Source organism: Pleurodeles waltl, chromosome 6 (assembly GCF_031143425.1).
Source record: "Pleurodeles waltl isolate 20211129_DDA chromosome 6, aPleWal1.hap1.20221129, whole genome shotgun sequence".
Lineage (NCBI taxonomy): Eukaryota > Metazoa > Chordata > Amphibia > Caudata > Salamandridae > Pleurodeles > Pleurodeles waltl.
This window is the reverse complement of record NC_090445.1, coordinates 1,392,271,987-1,392,291,361: the sequence shown is the minus strand read 5'-3', so window position 1 is coordinate 1,392,291,361 and position 19,375 is coordinate 1,392,271,987. Positions and strand designations below refer to the sequence as shown.

Sequence of the window (19,375 nt, the reverse complement as noted above, 5' to 3'; positions counted from 1 at the left end):
GGCCATTTCTGTTAACCCTGGGGGCAAATCGGCCTATTTTTATTAGGCTAATCTTCCCCCAAGAGGGGCAGAAACCACTAGACACCATGCATTTTTTTTGGGCCAATTTCACGCAAGGGGAGCGACCCCTTAGGCAAGGGTCGCTCACCTGGGGGGGGCAATTTTATTTTATGCCATTTCTGGCCCACTTGGGGGCAGATCAGGCTACTTTTATTGGTTTCTGCCCCAAGCGGGCAGAAACCACTAGACACCAAGGATTTGTTTTCTTTACTATTTTATGTAAGGGGAGTGGCCCCTTGGGCAGGGGCCGTTCCCCCATAGGGGCAAGTTTGTTTAGGCCATTTCTGCAACTGCACCATTTTCTTACCCGCAATGCCCTGCAAACCTCCAACTTTGCTTGAAATCACAAATTTTTGTGATGGAACCTTCCAGAATATGCAGGAATCCACAACATTCCTACCACCCAGCATTGTTGCATCAATACCAATAAAAGTTCTGCCCTACTTGTTAGCCTAAAAATGTATTTTTTTTCAAAACCGCACTTTTGGACCTGCTTTAGTTCCTTCTAAATTTTGACATGTTTTTGGCTCTTCCCTGTCACAGGCACTTGGCCTACATACACTAGTGAGACTGAGGGGAGCATTGGGTGGTAGGACATTTGTGTTGGTGCGGTGATCCCACACAGAAATGTGGGGAAATGTGATTTTTTAGCTAAATTTGAGGTTTGCTGAGGATTCTGGGTCAGAAAACACTGGGAGATCCATGCACATCACACCTCCCTGGACTCCCGCAGGTGTCTAGTTTTCAGAAATGTCTGGGTTTGGTAGGTTTCCCTAGATGGCTACTGAGCTCAGGACCAAAAACGCAGCCCTCCCAACCCTCGCAAAAACAGGTAGTTTTTTTGTCATTGATAATTTTGATGTGTCCACGTAGTGTTTTGAGGTATTTCCTGTCGCGGGCACTAGACCTACCCATACAAGTGAGGTACCATTTTATCGGGAGATGTGGGGGAATGCTGAATAGAAGGAAGTTTGTGGCTCCCCTCAGATTCCAGAACTTTGCAGCACTGAAATGTGAGGAAAAAGTGTTTGTTTGCCAAATGTTGAGGTTTGCAAAGGATTCTGGGTAACAGAACCTGGCGAGAGTGACACAAGTTACCCCATCCTGGGTTCCTAGTTTTCAGAAATACCCAGGTATGCTAGGTCTCCCTAGGTGCCGAACGAGCTAGAGGCCATAATCCACAGCTAGGCACTCTGCAAAAAAACAGGTCAGTTTTCATAAGAAAAATGTTATGTATCCATGCCATGTTTTGGACTATTCCCTGTCCCGGGCACTAGGCCTACCCACACAAGTGAGGTACCATTTTTAAACGGGAGACTTGGAGGGGGACACACACACACACAGAATAGAAGAACAAGTGTTATTGCCCCTTGTCTTTCTCTACTTTTTTTCCCCAAATGTAAGGCAGTGTGTAAGAAAGAAGTGTATTTGAGAAATGCAGTGTAATTCACATGCTAGTATGGGGACCCCCAAATTCAGAGATGTGCAAAATAACCACTGCTTCTCAACACCTTATCTTGTGCCCAATTTGGAAATACAAAGGTTTCCGTGATACCTATTTTTCACTCTTTACATTTTACCAAATGAATTGCTGTATACCCGGTTTACAATGATAACCTATTGCAAGGTGCATCTTATTTATTGGCCTCTGGGTACCTACGGTTTCTTTATGAACATACAAGCCCTATATATCCCCGCAACCAGAAGAATCCAGCAGACGTAACGGTATATTGCTCTCAAAAATCTGCCATAGCAGGAACAAGTTACAGAAGAAAACGTTGACAGAAATTTCAATTTCTTTTTTTATTTCAGCTGTTACTTTCTGCAGGATAACCTTGCAGGGTCTACCTAAATGGACCCTTGCTGAATTCAGAATTTTGTCTACTTTTCAGAAATGTTTAGCTGTCCGGGATCCACCACTGGTTTCACACCCATTTCTGTCACTAACTGGAAGGAGACTGAAAGCACAAAAAAATAATAAAAGTCGGTATGTCTGGGTATATCCCAGTAGCATGCCAAAATTGTGTTGAAAAATGTGTTTTTCTGATTCAAGTTTGCCTGTTCCTGAAAGCTGGGAACATGGTGATTTTAGCACTGCAAACCCTTTGTTGATGCCACTTACAGGGAAAAAAACACATGCTTTGTTCTGCAGCAATTTGTCTGAAAAAAAAAAAAAAAAAAAAAAGAGAGTTTAGCTGTCTTTTGGCTAATTGCTTGGTCTCCTCCAGGGGAATCCACACACTCTGGGTACCTTTAGGATCCCTAGGATGTTGGAAAAACAGACGTGAATTTGGCGTGGGTAGCTTGTGTGAACAAAACTTTGAGGGCCTAAGCGCAAACAACCTGAAACAGCCCAAAAAAGGCTCGGCAGAGGAGTGGGAAAAGGCCTGGCAGCGAAGGGGTTAAAGTGTGTTTGTCACTGCTGTTTATATGTTGCAGGCATTCAGTCTGTTGAAGCAGATATGCTAATTAGAAATTATTAATGAATGTTTATGTGTTTTGATTAACAACACGTTGATAAAAAAATTAAACATAAAGAAATTAATGTGCATGTTTGAAAATGTGCCCACGGAGTGTGACAGCCAGTTTATACGAACTGGTACTAAAATTATTAAAAATGTTTGAAATAATGAAAATGTGCAAAAATAATGTAGTAGTATGTCATATTAAGATGTATAGCCTCTGTTTTGCATTATATTGTAGAGTTAACTTAGCTCAAGTTGTGGCCTTGTTGCCAGACCTCATGCAGAAGCTGAATCGCTAGCGCACTACAGAGAAGCTGGTGCGTTGAACTGACCATGAGCTGCATATGTTAAGAAAATCTGCCTAGCTAGAATTTTCTGCAATGTACAGACGAACAGGAGATGAGGGACTAGAGAATGTAACAATTTTGGTGTAGGACAGACTTGTTGTACTTTCCCAGGACTTGAACAATAGAAGCACTGACTGGAGAAGAAGATGAAACATTTTCGATACCAGATGAGCTGGATGATGAGGACATCATACAGTGAACCAATCAATCAATGAACAGAGAACAGTGAATTATTAGAATTCATAGATTTGCAAAAATTATATTACTGGACAGAGTAATAACTGGTGATTGACTGACCAATTAGGAATTTGGGGGATGGACTGGAAAACCTTCATAAAAAGTCGTGACAAGGGTCAAAAACTTCAGTTGCGATGATCAGATACAAGGGGAGAATTGATGCAGATATTAGATGCGATTCGAGATTCTGTCATTGGGCTCATTGCTCTTGAGAGCCTGATGCTTTGCTGATCGACTGATGACCTGAAGACGAAGACTGACTTTGTTGCTGATCCATTCTGTGGATAGGTAGCTATGACAATGTGACTGTTAACTTTTTGTGCCTTTCTTTCTGGGTACCAACTGCACTGATTGAGTAAGTTATTCTTTTAGCTAGATGTTCTCTAAAATCATGTTTCTAAATTGTTTTCGCATGAAGTCCCACATGCTAATGCTAATTTGGGTTAGGTAAGGTATTCTTTGGGTGACGCTGACAGTGACAAATGATTGACGAACCGATTGCTGAACTCTGCTATTAATGCTGTTATATTCATCTTTGTTGGCTTATGCTGAAGCATTCGAGCATATGTTTTTTTTCAAGTTCTGATTAGATGATGTTATTGGTGGTCATTAATGAACTAATTCTGAGCTGATTGCATAAAGTTTAAATTAACGTTATGACTTAGTATTGCAACTAATAGGGAAATAAAATTGATAAAATGTATAATTGAGTTGTGGTTATTCATGAAACGTTGATATATTGTCTCATGTTTAATGATTCTCTTAGTGGTTATTGATTGATTACATTGATAATTGATGTTCATCGATTACTACATAGCTAGGATACCCCATGCGATCCAAAAGGTTCATCGGCCTATACACGTCCCCTTGTAAGTTTACCTATTAAGGACCTGGCGCACTAGCAAGTCTTATTATTCTTAAGTGTGCCTGTCACTGCTGATAGTATCCCATGCCTAAAGGTACAGCCCAAATTTAAAACTCTGCCTTCCATCTTAATCTTGGAAATACATTGATCTCAACATGCAATACTGTCATCGGCCCCCTTGCGAGTAGCATCACCTTCCAATGTGGTGCAGCTTCCTTACATGAGTCACCAACGGCTGCTTTGCTTAGCAGGCAAGCAATATCAATGTGTGTTCATCCTGCAAAATATAATGACAGGCTGCTCCTCATTCACTCTTTGGTCCATTGGAACGCATGAGATAGAGTGAGTTCCACTGCAGCCATAGATTACTTGCTGCTTTTCTCAATGATAATTGCCCAATGTGCCTTCACCTGCTCTCACGGGATACCATTCATAGAGTGCCTTCTTATTTCCTGTCACCACTCTACTTATGTGCACCCTCAGATTTATGTTATGAAACACTTTGCGAATCCTAAATTGCTATCAGCAGGAAATAAAATCATAACTAACCCAGGCTATACTCTACCGATATGTTAGGGTGTGGTCGCTGTCTGCTCTCTTGTCACCAGTGTCCAAGCATGAGAAAAATATTCCAGACACTAGTAAGATGTGGAGTATAGGGTTATTGCAACATGAAATAGTCCAGTAGCAACTGTCACTCTCTTCACCTTCATATACAGTGCTGGGTTTGAAAATTATGATGGAAACCAGCTTGGTGGGAAAGGGGCCATGAGGCAAGATATCAGACTGATCTAAGTTTTGATCAGTCTGACTAAAGTAACACCAGCATTGGGGATGCAAATGGAATGAAAAGAACCACACTGATGGTAACTTGTTATTATTTGTATACATAATATACCTCTGTGGTTACTCACAGGAAACCCTAGCACCAATCATATGTATTATTCATTCCCTCATTCATTACTACCACAATCTATCTGCAAAGCATTTTTATAAAGATGACTGCCCAAATAAAGACAGCAATTTTTGAGAATGTGTCCCACATGCAATTACTTTTCTTTGCATGAAAACAACAATTAGAATGAATTGTGAGTTAAAGGAGACAATAGGGCAGTTTTATTCTTATTTCACTCCCCCATAAAGGAAGAAAAAAGAGAAGAAACACAAGGAAGGTTTGAAGTCTCAGAGATATATTAGACATTATCTCAGGATGTCGCCCCAATTGTCTCCCAAAGTACTACAAAGGAAGCTAACCCTCAGTTCTTTTTGAAAGTTAAGTATCAGGAAAAAATCTTAGAAACTTTACCCTTATAAAATATTTTATAATGTCAATCATGTCATGTGAATGTCTCTCACTATTCGTTCTGACCAGCATGGTGGGAACAAAGAAACTACATTCCCTCAAAGATCCTGAATGATGAAAATGGAAGTCTCAGAAGGGCATTTACTCTAAGCATTTTAGGCATTCAGTGAACCTTGTCAGGTTCAGGAGAGAAGGAATTGCATTTTTTTATTGCCATGCTTAAGAATAAATTCCCTTGCTTATACACTACATGCAACCTGAATCCCACTTAAAGGCATAACTTCTGGTCGGATATTTGGTTACTTTCAGAGTGTTTACACAGTTATTATACAAAATTAAATTTCTATGCGAAGATGCTCGAAAGCCAAGCAATTGTGCTCAGTGATGGCCAACGTTAGTTTGGGATCCTACCCTTGATTGCAGAAAGGCAACCTGGTCTGCGCAGTAATATCATAAATCATCTCTGCCGGGAAACAAGATCCCATTCGCCCACCATTCAAATGCAATGCCAGATTGATGAGAATTACCATTTGTTTTCCATGATCACAGATTGAGAATACCTCTGTGCAATAAAGAAACTTGTGGAAGGCATAGAGTAAAAAGCCAGTTTCATTGATCAAAAAGACATCTCCTGTGGAAACGGTTTATGATACCTGAATTCAAAGTCCTAGTATAATGTGTTCTATGGTATGATGGAGAAGACAATGTGTGTGGTCTAGCACTGATCAAAGATGTGTGCGAGAACTTAATCAATGATGGGTTCTTTATGTTTTTTATCAAGATATATATTTAAGGTACCTGTTTCACATATTCCAGAACATGGGCTGCTGTGATCTGCAGGACTAGATCAGAATCTAATATCAGATTATTTGTGCTTTCTTCAAGAGGGTCTGAAACTTGTTCCTCCTCAGTTTGCTGAAAATAATACATTTGCTGTGATGTAAGGCCAGTCCTGAGCTTTAGAATACTGCAGCAAGATAAAGACTGATTTTGCATGTCCTCTCTCCCTTCTGTAATGACCAACACAAGGTGAAAACATATGCTTTTCAATCTCCATCTCCTCAAAGTAGGTTCCAGTGTCAGAATCTAATATCAGATTATTTGTGCTTTCTTCAAGAGGGTCTGGAACTTGTTCCTCCTCCGTTTGCTGAAAATAATACATTAGCTGTGATGTAAGGCCAGTCCTGAGCTCTAGAATACTGCAGCAAGATAAAGACTGATGATTTTGCATGTCCTCCCACCTTTCTGCAATGACCAACACAAGGTAAAAAAATATGCTTTTCAATTTCCATCTCCTCAAAGTAGGTTCCAGTGGTTCCAACCAATTAAAGCATTCTCATACAAAACTCCCCCCTCCCTAAAATCAAAAATGTTAGCTGGAACGGATCATGCGACTACAGTAGAATATGGGATTCTACTGATTGCACAATGTCATTTTTGTAAGGTATGTGATCCCTATGTGGCCTTGATGGTTGGGAACTCTTTTCCCTTAGATTACCATTCCAACATTGTTTTCCGTCACTAGTTCTAGAGCAGAGCCTTCTTCTAGAACTAGGCCATAGAGGATAAGCTTGATTCTCCAATGGCACTAGTACCCATTATCCCACTGCCTGCAGAAAATACAAAAACTTGTTCTGGAGGTTCCTTGATATGATCTGTGTCTGCTTGATGTACTGACACCTCTTTTGAAACCAAGTTTCTTCATAACTCAGTTTTGAATGTTGAGATTGTTCGCAAAATCAAAGCCCTCAAAATCAAGAAAGATTTTAATGGTGCATTATGTCTTTACAACATGTGCTCACACAAGCTGTATCCAAGGTTCATTTCGAATACTGCTTGGCCTGAACCTGTCGATTAATTCGTAACTGAATCTTGAATGTCAAAACTGAGATTTTTGCCAATAAGTGGCTTGAAATCAAATCCCTTAATATTAAGAAAGATTTAAATAATGAACTATGTTATTTCGATATGAGCTCTCACAAGTTGTGCCCAAGCCTCGGAGTTGTGCTCAGATTTAGCTTGTTGACCCGGCCTGCAAGATAAAGAAGTATCATAAAAAATGCACCTTTCAGCCAACAACTTCATTTTTGGGACTGGAATCCATGGGTACCTTCTCCTGCACTGTTCAGTGGTTAGAACATGATCTTGTTTTGTGCAGCTCTAGACTGATAACAATAACTGCAGCTGACTAACCGTTAGGTGTAACGGGAACATTGCTATACTTAAATAAATGAATAGTGGTTCTCAAGGAACCATTCCACCGGATATGCCTTTATGTGTGGGCTTGTTTTAATATTATTGTGCAAAAGACATAGTACATTGGAAAGTAGTCATCAGACTCCATTTACATATATACATTCATAATCTATCTTCAAAAACTTTTACTGCACGGGGTGATGTTGAGGGTGCAGTGCATAGAACAAACATGATCGAGTGAGCCTTATTACAGAGCACAGGAAAGCCCTGGTATACTGATTTTGACACAGCGTGTGATAGTCTTTTGTTCACTGGGAACCCCTAAGGATAGGAATTCTAGATCCAGCTCGACATATATCTGCTAGTATGCAAAGAGCAATTCTTGCCCTCTTTAGACTTTGGCATTTGTACTTTCTTATTCATATTCAAATCAAACACAGAAAAGATTTCTGGCCTTTGGGTCAATGTTGGATCCCCTAGTGGTTGAAAATACAGTTTCTGGTAGCAACTTGTTCTTTCCATAAACAAGTGCTTGACTGCACATTTTCTATTCTAGTTTGAAACAGTATTTTACTAAGGACTATAGTGCGCCCGCTCCTTCCTCTAATGAGGAGCAAAGTTAAAGATCCTTCTCTACAGGAGAGTTCTAATCTGTGAATATTGAGATAGGGTTGAAAGTTGTGATGGCTTAAAAACATATTTCAGAGAATGGTTAAGCTTGTACTAGAAAGTCTGAAAGTGCTGATAAAATATGTGAGGGTGATCCCCATACAGTGGTTTATTTTATCAACCACCAAAAGATGAAAGGATCTATTCTGATTAAAACCTGTGATCCACAGGTGGCACAAGACCTTCTGCAGAAGCCATATTAAACTGCTGCTCTATTTTGACTGGTTTCCCACAGCAAATCAAAGCACAAGCAGAAAAAGTACATGAATCATACTGACAGTTTTGAACATTTGTGACTACAGTCCTCATTTAGAGTTTGGAGTGAACTTGAACTCCTCCAATTTCTGGACGAAATTCTAAATATTCCTCCACCATAGGGATGTTATTGTAGAAGAAATTTAGCAGAAGGATGCTATTTCAAATTTAGGGTTTCCTTCAGCTACTGGAGGATTGCCAGCTCCCTCCAAACCCTAAATGAGACCCTTAGTCATGGAATCACTAAACCTTCCTCTTCAGTGAATACAAAAGGTTTAATTTGTTAAAGCACTGAGTCAGTTTCAACAGTTCCCATATCCTAAAATTCAGAAGTTTTAAGAATATTCTGAACCTAAGTCACACCTACGAAGGTGATAAATAGAGCGATTTAGCAAATGTTTCACGGTCTTGAGGTTAAGTTTGGGGTGAGAGCTCAAGGGTGTTCCTGGGGAAGAGCAAATGGTTTTTCACATGTAATTTGTCTAGCACGTCAGTAGTGAAAATTACAGGGGTTAAAAATAAATTCTGAGTAAAAGGTAAAAATAATCATCTGTTAAGAAAAAGCTTTTTCTCTACATGGAAAATACTTTTCATGTGAAGACAAAACATTAAGGTGCATTTGTAGTTCACCTCATTGATTGTCCCTCAGGGAATAACTGCACGCTCAGGGTGAGGCATAAGGATTGGATTTTACTTGATGTCCTTAAGCGGCTAGGGATTTTTAGGACTTCCACCCCAGCGCTGAAAAAAAATAATCGATTGTGATGGTATGTTTTTGTTGTGATTCAAACCAAAAATGTTCTGGTTTACACAAGTAGGATTCATTTCATATAGCACCACAGCAAAAGTTATTTGAATTTGACTCTTTACCTGGGTCTCTCCTGTAATCACCAAGGAATTCTTCTAAACTTACAAATCCATCACCGTCTTTATCATGTTCTTCTAATGCTCCATCAATGACAAAATCCTGTAAGAAGATTCATAAATATAGAATGTTATAAATATTCCTAATATCACTTTTCTCTTGGAGACCCCACTGAAAATGTTTAAAATAAAAAAAACAAATTAATAAAAACATGATGTATCATCTGGTTTACTAATCAGGCAACCTCTCAGAGTGAGGTGAAAGGATGGAGTAGAGAAAAACTAAACACTCTCAAACAAACTCTTTGGAAATACTACAAAGTCGGGAATGCCCCACCCCACAGACCAAACTTGCTTATTTTTTTCCTATCATTAAAACATGGTTTAAAAGTATATTTTATTCCATAAATATATAGGTCAGTGACCAATTGCTTCTCTGTAAATCTGATTAATTTACATTTTAGCTGAGCCTCTGATGTAATCGCTGTATTTTAGCCAAGCAAATCAACTGGCACGATATACTATAGTCGGTATAACATGGGTTAACAATACTGTATCAACCACTATCTTCTTATTAAGTAATCTGTCATTCTTCTTGTAGGGTTTAGTTTGCACTGTAAGCAAACCAAGAAAAGATATAGAAAATAGACAAGAACATCAAATTTAAAGGTGAATGTCAAAATCATATTTCTTTGTATGCACAACAGATCTGCTTTCACAGTCAGCCTATTTGACAAGTAAAGAATTTGAATTGACTGTTTCATGTATATCAATGATATCTTTCACTTACCCACCAGAATGTCTTTCCACTCATGACCACAACTGCTGTCAATAAGAAGCTATGTTAGAGACAGAAACAGTGGTCACTTAAACATGATATAGAAATGACCGAGGTCCTGTTACAGATATATATATATATCTAGCCGACACTGGGCTATTAGGCCTCACAGGAGCAACAGAGTTTAAGTACCTTCCAACCTTTGTTTTGAGGAATTGTTCACAGATGAGGGTTTCATTAACCTTGTGAGTCAATGCTCTGTGAACTTCACAAAGTGTTTGGAAACTACAGCTCAGTAGGAAATCCGGTAGAAAGTACCCTTTTAAAAGGATGCTTCAATAAAATTCCAAGAGTGCGAAAGGGCTTGTGGTTGCTGATGCAATAGCTCCTCCTTCCTTGCCTCGCTACATCACTACTGCTTTCAATTGTTTCACTAGTTTTAACTCCATCTTGACAGACAGCAGCATAAATCAGCATAAATGATTGGGTGAAACATAGACAGGATAAGTAAGACATAAAATTAACTCAACAAACATGGACCTCACTTTGTTTTAGTTTTTATCCTGCTGTTCACCTTCACAATTTGTTGTAGCATATTGGAGAGAAAGACAATGTGAAGAGGCAGCAGCAAATGTGTAGCTAGTATTCACAAATTAAATCTATGCAATAAACGGTGGCCAAAAGAAGTGTAATGACTAGAGGAAGTGTTAAAGAGGTAATCTGAGCAATTTTCTTGGCAGGTAATCAATATGGCTTTGCTACAGATATTGTATATAAACACTTGCTTAAAGAAAGCAACATTACTCTGCTGTACTTAGAAAGATAAAGATATCTGACAGGAATAGATACTCAACTTTGATTACAAGAAAACAAAGTCTTTCTGATAAGATTAGCTCAGGCTGTTTTTCTTACAATGTTAGGCTACCAAGTGACAAAATGTTCAACAATGGTATATACGAGAGCCATTGCCTTATGATGATTGCCTAAATAATGAGCCGAACAAGTAAGTGGTCTTGTTTGAAATATTGAGAGATCAATTTCCTGATAAAGGTATATATCTGAGAACAGATTTGAAGAATTGACACAATTACACAAAGTGACTGAAGAGTGTACCTGGGAAGCTTGGCTGAACGCCTAATGTTCGGTTTTCATGCTCCCATTCTGATCCAACATTGTCAAAAAAGGTGTGTCCCATTATGGCCCAATGAATCCTGTAAGTGAGGGCAGCAGCCAGGTATGTATGACAGAGCTCAAGCTTACCAGCCTGAATCTGAGGCAAAGTGACAAAGATGCCCGGGGGGAGGGAAATAGGCACTCTCTATTAGTTTCCTGAAATGTTTCCTCACAGGGACTATCATGAATAGTTCTGGATGGTCTCCCAATTTTTTCTTGACCCACAAACCGATCCACAAATTTCAGCAGTGCAAAGAGTGCTAGATTAATCTTTTGGATCCCAGGTGGATGAACATCCTTTGGTTTCTGACATCCCTGCATTAGACATTGTAGGAAGTTGGCTCTGTATGTACTATTTCAAAGTAAGAAATACCATGCACAGAGTCCAGGGGTTCCCCTTAGAGGTAAAATAGTGGCAAAAAGAGATAATTCTAATGCTCTATTTTGTGGTAGTGTGGTCGAGCAGTAGGCTTATCAGAGGGTAGTGTTAAGCATTTGATGTACACACACAGGCAATAAATGAGGAACACACACTCAGAGACAATTCCAGGCCAATAGGTTTTTGAATAGAAAAGGAAAATGTCACTTACCCAGTGTACATCTGTTCGTGGCATTAGTCGCTGCAGATTCACATGCTGTGCATAGTCCGCCGTCTGGTGTTGGGTCGGAGTGTTACAAGTTGTTTTTCTTCGAAGAAGTCTTTTCGAGTCACGAGACCGAGGGACTCCTCCTACTTTGGTTCCATTGCGCATGGGCGTCGACTCCATGTTAGATTGTTTTCCCCGCAGAGGGTGAGGTAGGAGTTGTGTATGTTAGTAATAGTGCCCATGCAATGGAATGAATAAGTATGTACAAAATTAAGGTTAAAGTAATATATTTACAAATGTACAAATGTTGAAGATTACTTCCAAACGGCTACAGGCTCCCGGGGAGGCGGGTGGGCGCATGTGAATCTGCAGCGACTAATGCCACGAACAGATGTACACTGGGTAAGTGACATTTTCCGTTCGGTGGCATGTGTAGCTGCAGATACACATGCTGTGCATAGACTAGTAAGCAGTTATCTCCCCAAAAGCGGTGGTTCAGCCTGTAGGAGTGGAAGTAGTTTGAAATAAAGTTCTTAGTACAGCTTGGCCTACTGTGGCTTGTTGTGCAGATAGCACGCCTACACAGTAGTGCTTAGTAAATGTGTGAGGCGTAGACCATGTTGCTGCCTTACATATTTCGTTCATTGGAATATTTCCTAGAAAGGCCATGGTAGCACCTTTCTTTCTGGCTGAGTGTGCCTTTGGTGTAATAGGCAGCTGTCTCTTTGCTTTAAGATAGCAGGTTTGGATGCACCTAACTATCCATCTAGCTATACCTTGTTTTGATATTGGATTTCCTGTATGAGGTTTTTGAAATGCAATAAATAGTTGTTTTGTTTTTCTAATTAGTTTTGTTCTGTCAATGTAGTACATTAGTGCTCTTTTGATGTCTAATGTATGTAGTGCTCTTTCAGCTATTGAGTCTGGCTGTGAAAAGAACACTGGCAATTCTACTGTTTGATTTAAGTGGAACGGTGAGATGACCTTTGGTAAGAATTTTGGGTTGGTTCTTAGAACTACCTTATTTTTGTGTATTTGAATAAATGGTTCTTGTATAGTAAATGCCTGAATTTCACTTACTCTTCTTAGAGATGTAATGGCAATGAGAAATGCAACTTTCCACGTTAGATATTGCATTTCGCAAGAATGCATGGGTTCGAAAGGTGGACCCATGAGTCTTGTTAAGACAATATTGAGGTTCCATGAAGGAACAGGTGGTGTCCTTGGTGGTATAATTCTTTTTAGGCCTTCCATAAATGCTTTAATGACAGGTATTCTAAATAGGGAAGTTGAATGAGTAATTTGCAGGTATGCAGATATTGCTGCGAGATGTATCTTTATGGAAGAGAAAGCTAGATTTGACTTTTGCAAATGTAGTAAATACCCTACAACATCTTTTGGAGATGCATGCAATGGTTGAACTTGATTATTATGGCAGTAGCAAACAACTCTTTTCCATTTACTTGCATAGCAGTGTCTAGTAGATGGCCTTCTAGCTTGTTTTATGACCTCCATACATTCCTGTGTGAGGTTTAAGTGTCCAAATTCTAGGATTTCAGGAGCCAAATTGCTAGATTCAGCGATGCTGGGTTTGGATGCCTGATTTGTTGCTTGTGTTGTGTTAACAGATCTGGCCTGTTGGGTAGTTTGACATGAGGTACTACTGACAGGTCTAGTAGTGTTGTATACCAAGGTTGTCTTGCCCACGTTGGTGCTATTAGAATGAGTTTGAGTTTGTTTTGACTCAATCTGTTTACTAGATATGGAAGGAGAGGGAGAGGGGGAAAAGCGTATGCAAATATCCCTGACCAATTCATCCATAGAGCATTGCCTTGAGATTGCTGGTGTGGGTACCTGGATGCGAAGTTTTGGCATTTTGCGTTTTCTTTTGTTGCAAATAGATCTATTTGAGGTGTTCCCCACATTTGGAAGTAATTGTTCAGGATTTGGGGGTGAATTTCCCATTCGTGGACCTGTTGGTGATCCCGGGAGAGATTGTCTGCTAGCTGGTTCTGGATCCCTGGAATAAACTGTGCTATTAGGCGAATATGGTTGTGAATTGCCCAATGCCATATTTTTTGTGTGAGGAGACACAACTGTGTTCCCCCCTGTTTGTTTAAATAATACATTGTCGTCATGTTGTCTGTTTTGACAAGAATGTATTTGTGGGTTATCATTGGTTGGAATGCTTTCAACGCTAGAAATACTGCTAACAATTCTAGGTGATTTATATGAAAGTTTCTTTGATGTACGTCCCATTGTCCTTGGATGCTGTGTTGATTGAGGTGTGCTCCCCACCCTGTAATGGAAGCATCTGTTATCACATATTGTGGCACTGGGTCTTGGAAAGGCCGCCCTTTGTTTAAATTTGTACTGTTCCACCATAGAAGCGAGATGTATGTTTGGCGGTCTATCAACACCAGATCTAGAAGGTGACCCTGTGCATGTGACCATTGTGATGCTAGGCACTGTTGTAAGGGCTGCATGTGCAATCTTGCGTTTGGGACAATGGCTATGCATGAGGACATCATGCCTAGAAGTTTTAAGACCATATTTGCGTGTATCTTTTGTGTTGGATACATAGCTTGTATCACCTTGTGAAAATTTTTAACCCTTTGTGGACTTGGAGTGGCTATCCCTTTTGTTGTGTAGATTGTCGCTCCTAAGTATTGCTGTGTTTGACACGGCAAAAGGTGTGACTTTGCATAGTTGATGGAGAAACCCAGTTTGTAAAGGGTTTGTATAACATAATCTGTGTGGTGTAAACACTTTGTTAGCGAGTTGGTTTTGATTAACCAATCGTCTAGGTACGGGAACACGTGTATTTGCTGCCTCCTGATATGTGCAGCTACTACTGCTAGACATTTTGTAAAGACTCTTGGTGCTGTCGTTATTCCGAATGGCAACACTTTGAATTGGTAATGTATTCCTTCGAATACGAACCTTAGGTATTTCCTGTGCGTGGGATGTATCGGTATATGGAAATACGCGTCTTTTAGATATAACGTTGTCATGTAGTCTTGCTGTGACTATGTGAAAGTGGTCTGATTTGATGTAGGTGTTTAGTGTTCTGAGATCCAATATTGGTCTCAGACTTTTGTCCTTTTTCGGCATTAGAAAGTACAGTGAGTAAACTCCTGTGTTCTTTTGTGTTGTTGGTACTAATTCTATTGCGTCTTTTTGCAGTAATGCTTGAACTTCTAGTCCTAGAAGGTCTATATGCTGTTTGGACATCTTGTGTGTTTTCGGTGGGACGTTTGGAGGGAGTTGGAGAAATTCTATGCAATAACCATGTTGGATAATTGCTAAGACCCAAGTGTCTGTTGTTATCTCCTCCCAAGAATTGTAGAACTGGCTTAGTCTTCCCCCCACTGGTGTTGTGTGAAGGGGTTGAGTGACTTGTGAGTCACTGCTTGTTTTGAGGGGTTTTGGGTCCTTGAAATTTTCCCCGTTTTTTTGGGAATTGGCCCCCTCTGTATTGGCCCCGAAAGCCTCCCCTTTGATACTGTCCCTGGTAGGTAGACGGTGTTGTTTGTGAGGTGCTGGCTTGTGTGGCTTGACCTCGAAACCCTCCTCTGAAAGTAGTTTTGCGAAATGTGCCTCTGCCCTGCGGGGAATAGAGTGCGCCCATGGCTTTAGCTGTGTCAGTGTCTTTCTTTAATTTTTCAATTGCAGTGTCCACTTCTGGTCCATACAATTGTTGTTCATTGAACGGCATATTGAGCACTGCCTGTTGTATCTCAGGTTTGAAACCGGATGTGCGCAGCCATGCGTGCCTCCTTATCGTTACAGCAGTAGTTATAGTTCTTGCAGCTGTATCTGCTGCATCCATAGAAGAACGGATTTGGTTGTTGGATATGTTTTGTCCCTCTTCAACCACTTGTTTTGCCCGTTGTTGGAATTCTTTGGGGAGGTGCTCGATGAGATGCTGCATCTCGTCCCAATGGGCTCTGTCATATCGCGCTAGGAGTGCCTGCGAGTTGGCGATGCGCCACTGATTTGCAGCTTGTACTGCAACCCTTTTCCCGGCTGCATCAAACTTTCGGCTCTCCTTGTCAGGAGGTGGTGCGTCGCCTGATGTGTGCGAGTTGGCTCTTTTACGAGCTGCTCCTACGACAACTGAATCTGGGGTCAGTTGTGATCTAATAAAAGCAGGGTCTGTGGGTGGTGCCTTGTATTTCTTCTCCACCCTTGGGGTTATCGCTCTGCTTTTAACTGGCTCCTTAAAGATTTGTTTAGCGTGCCTTAGCATTCCAGGGAGCATAGGAAGGCTTTGATAATTGCTATGGGTGGAGGACAGGGTGTTAAAAAGGAAGTCATCCTCGATAGGCTCTGAATGTAGCGATACGTTATGAAACTCTGCTGCCCTAGCTACCACCTGAGCATACGCTGTACTGTCCTCAGGTGGTGAGGGCTTAGTGGGGTACGACTCAGGGCTATTGTCCGATACTGGGGCGTCATAAAGATCCCATGCGTCCTGGTCATCTTGGCTCATGGTGGTATGAGCTGGTGATTGTGACGGAGTTTGTGCCGGTGATATATGAGTTGCCGGTGGTGGAGAGGGTGGTGGAGTTACCTTCTTCACCACTTTTGCTTGTGGTGTTTTTTCTTGTTGTTGGAAATCTAGTTTCCTTTTTCTTCTGATTGGGGGAAGGGTGCTGATCTTCCCTGTACCACTTTGTATAAAGATCCGCTTTTGCGTGTGATCTACAGCTGTTGTTTGTAATTCCTCCTCAAATCTGTGTTTTTGAAGTTGGGAGGACAGTGAGTGTTCCTCTGAGTAGGAACTGGCTTTCGGTTCGGTTGCTGGGCGTTTTGGCACCGAAAACCGTGTCTTTTGTTGTTTTCGGCTCCGAAGAGACTTTCCTTTTTTTCGGTGTCGTACCTTCTTGGCGTCGACCATCTTCGGTGCAGCTATCTCTGTGCCGAGCAGCTTCAGTGCCGCTGCCTCGGTGTCGACCCTTTTCTGCGGCAGTTTCTCGGTCCCGAGATTGCTGCGTGCCTGTGTCTCGACCTGAGTCGGACGATCTCGGCACCAGTTCGCCCTTTTTCGGTGCCGATGGACGGTCACCTACTTTATGGGTTGAGCCATGGCCTGTCGGCAGTGGCATCCCCTGGGCTTTGTCTGTTTTTCTGTGTGATGCTTGTTTCGACGTCTTACTCACTCTCTCGACAGGCCTCACACGTTTCTTCTTTGTGCTCGGGTGACAGGCACAAGTTACAGACCAAATGCTGGTCTGTATAGGGATATTTACTGTGGCATTTAGGACAGAATCGGAACGGGGTCCGTTCCATCAGTCTCGATCTTGCACGCGGTCGGGCCGACCAGGCCCCGACTGCGGATCGAAATTACCCCGAAGGGCTACCGGAGCTCTTCAAGATTCGGTGTCGATTCTAATCTAACCCGATACCGAACTAAACAATACCGACGAATTTTCCGTTGATTCTGACTAACTTTCCGACCCGAAACACGGAGCGAAAAGGAACACGTCCGAACCCGATGGCGGAAAAAAAACAATCTAACATGGAGTCGACGCCCATGCGCAATGGAACCAAAGTAGGAGGAGTCCCTCGGTCTCGTGACTCGAAAAGACTTCTTCGAAGAAAAACAACTTGTAACACTCCGACCCAACACCAGACGGCGGACTATGCACAGCATGTGTATCTGCAGCTACACATGCCACCGAACATATATTTTCTTAGTTTATTTTAAGAACCACAGGTTCAAGATTTACAAACAATACTTTAAATGAAAGGTATTTAACTTAGGAACTTTGAATTAGCAAAATAGCATATACAGTTTTCACACAAATGACATATAGCTATTTTAAAACTAGACAGTGCAATTTTCAACAGTTCCTGGGGGAGGTAAGTGTTTGTTAGTTTTGCAGGTAAGTAAACCACCTAAGGGGTTCAAAGTTGGGTCCAAGGTAGCCCACCGTTGGGGGTTCAGGGCAACCCCAAAGTTACCACACCAGCAGCTCAGGGCCGGTCAGGTGCAGAGGTCAAAGTGGTGCCCAAAACGCATAGGCTTCAATGGAGATGGGGGTGCCCCGGTTCCAGTCTGCAAGCAGGTAAGTACCCGCGTCTTCGGAGGGCAGACCAGGGGGGTTTTGTAGGGCACTGGGGGGGGGGGGACACAAGTGAGCGCAAAAAGTACACCCTCAGCGGCACGGGGGCGGCCGGGTGCAGTGTGCAAACAGGCGTTGGGTTCGCAATGTAATCCAATGGGAGACCAAGGGGTCTCTTCAGCGATGCAGGCAGGCAAGGTGGGGCTCCTCGGGGTAGCCACCACCTGGGCAAGGGAGAGGGCCACCTGGGGGGTCGCTCCTGCACTGGAGGTCGAATCCTTCAGGTCCTGGGGGCTGCGGGTGCAGTGTCTTTACCAGGCGTCGGGTCTTTGAAGCAGGCAGTCGCGGTCAAGGGGAGCCTCGGGATTCCCTCTGCAGGCGTCGCTGTGGGGGTTCAGGGGGGTAAACTCTGGCTACTCACGGTCTCGTAGTCACCGGGGAGTCCTCCCTGTGGTGTTTGTTCTCCACAAGTCGAGCCAGGGGCGTCGGATGCAGAGTGCAAAGTCTCACGCTTCCGGCGGGAAACGTGTGTTGTTTCAAAGTTGCTTCTTTGTAGCAAAGTTGCAGTCTTTGTGGAACAGAGCCGCTGTCTTCGGGAGTTCTTGGTCCTTCTAGATGCAGGGTAGTCCTCTGAGGCTTCAGAGGTCGCTGGACCCTGTGGAACGCGTCGCTGCAGCAGTGTCTTTAGAAGTGGGGAGACAGGCCGGTAGAGCTGGGGCCAAAGCAGTTGGTGTCTCCGTCTTCTCTGCAGGTTTTCAGCTCAGCAGTCCTTCTTCTTAGGTTGCAGGAATCTCTCTTGCTGTGTTCTGGGAGCCCCTAAATACTCGATTTAGGGGTGTGTTTAGGTCTGGGGGGTTAGTAGTCAATGGCTACTAGCCCTGAGGGTGGCTACACCCTCTTTGTGCCTCCTCCCTGAGGGGAGGGGGGCACATCCCTAATCCTATTGGGGGAATCCTCCATCTGCAAGATGGAGGATTTCTAAAAGTCAGAGTCACCTCAGCTCAGGACACCTTAGGGGCTGTCCTGACTGGCCAGTGACTCCATGTTTTTCTCATTATCTCCTCCGGCCTTGCCGCCATAAGTGGGGCCGTGGCCGGAGGGGGCGGGCAACTCCACTAGCTGGAGTGCCCTGGGGTGCTGCAACAAAGGGGGATGAGCCTTTGAGGCTCACCGCCAGGTGTTACAGTTCCTGCAGGGGGAGGTGAGAAGCACCTCCACCCAGTACAGGCTTTGTTACTAGCCACAGAGTGACAAAGGCACTCTCCCCATGTGGCCAGCAACATGTCTGGTGTGTGGCAGGCTGCTAAAACTAGTCAGCCCACACTGGTAGTCGGTTAAGGTTTCAGGGGGCATCTCTAAGGTGCCCTCTGGGGTGTATGTTACAATAAAATGTAAACTGGCATCAGTGTGCATTTATTGTGCTGAGAAGTTTGATACCGAACTTCCCAGTTTTCAGTGTAGCTATTATGGTGCTGTGGAGTTCGTGCATGACAGACTCCCAGACC

The 19,375-nt window shown here is 42.4% G+C and overlaps 1 protein-coding gene across 1 annotated transcript in view; it reads right to left on the bottom strand.

The window, feature by feature from the left end:
* RCN2 (reticulocalbin 2) overlaps positions 1-19,375 on the bottom strand; it is a 150,512-nt gene that overhangs the window by 62,323 nt on the left and 68,814 nt on the right. Inside the window, exon 6 of the mRNA XM_069240734.1 lies at positions 9,268-9,364. Within this exon, the coding sequence (XP_069096835.1) occupies positions 9,268-9,364 (97 nt within the window). The remainder of the gene's footprint in view (positions 1-9,267; positions 9,365-19,375) is intronic.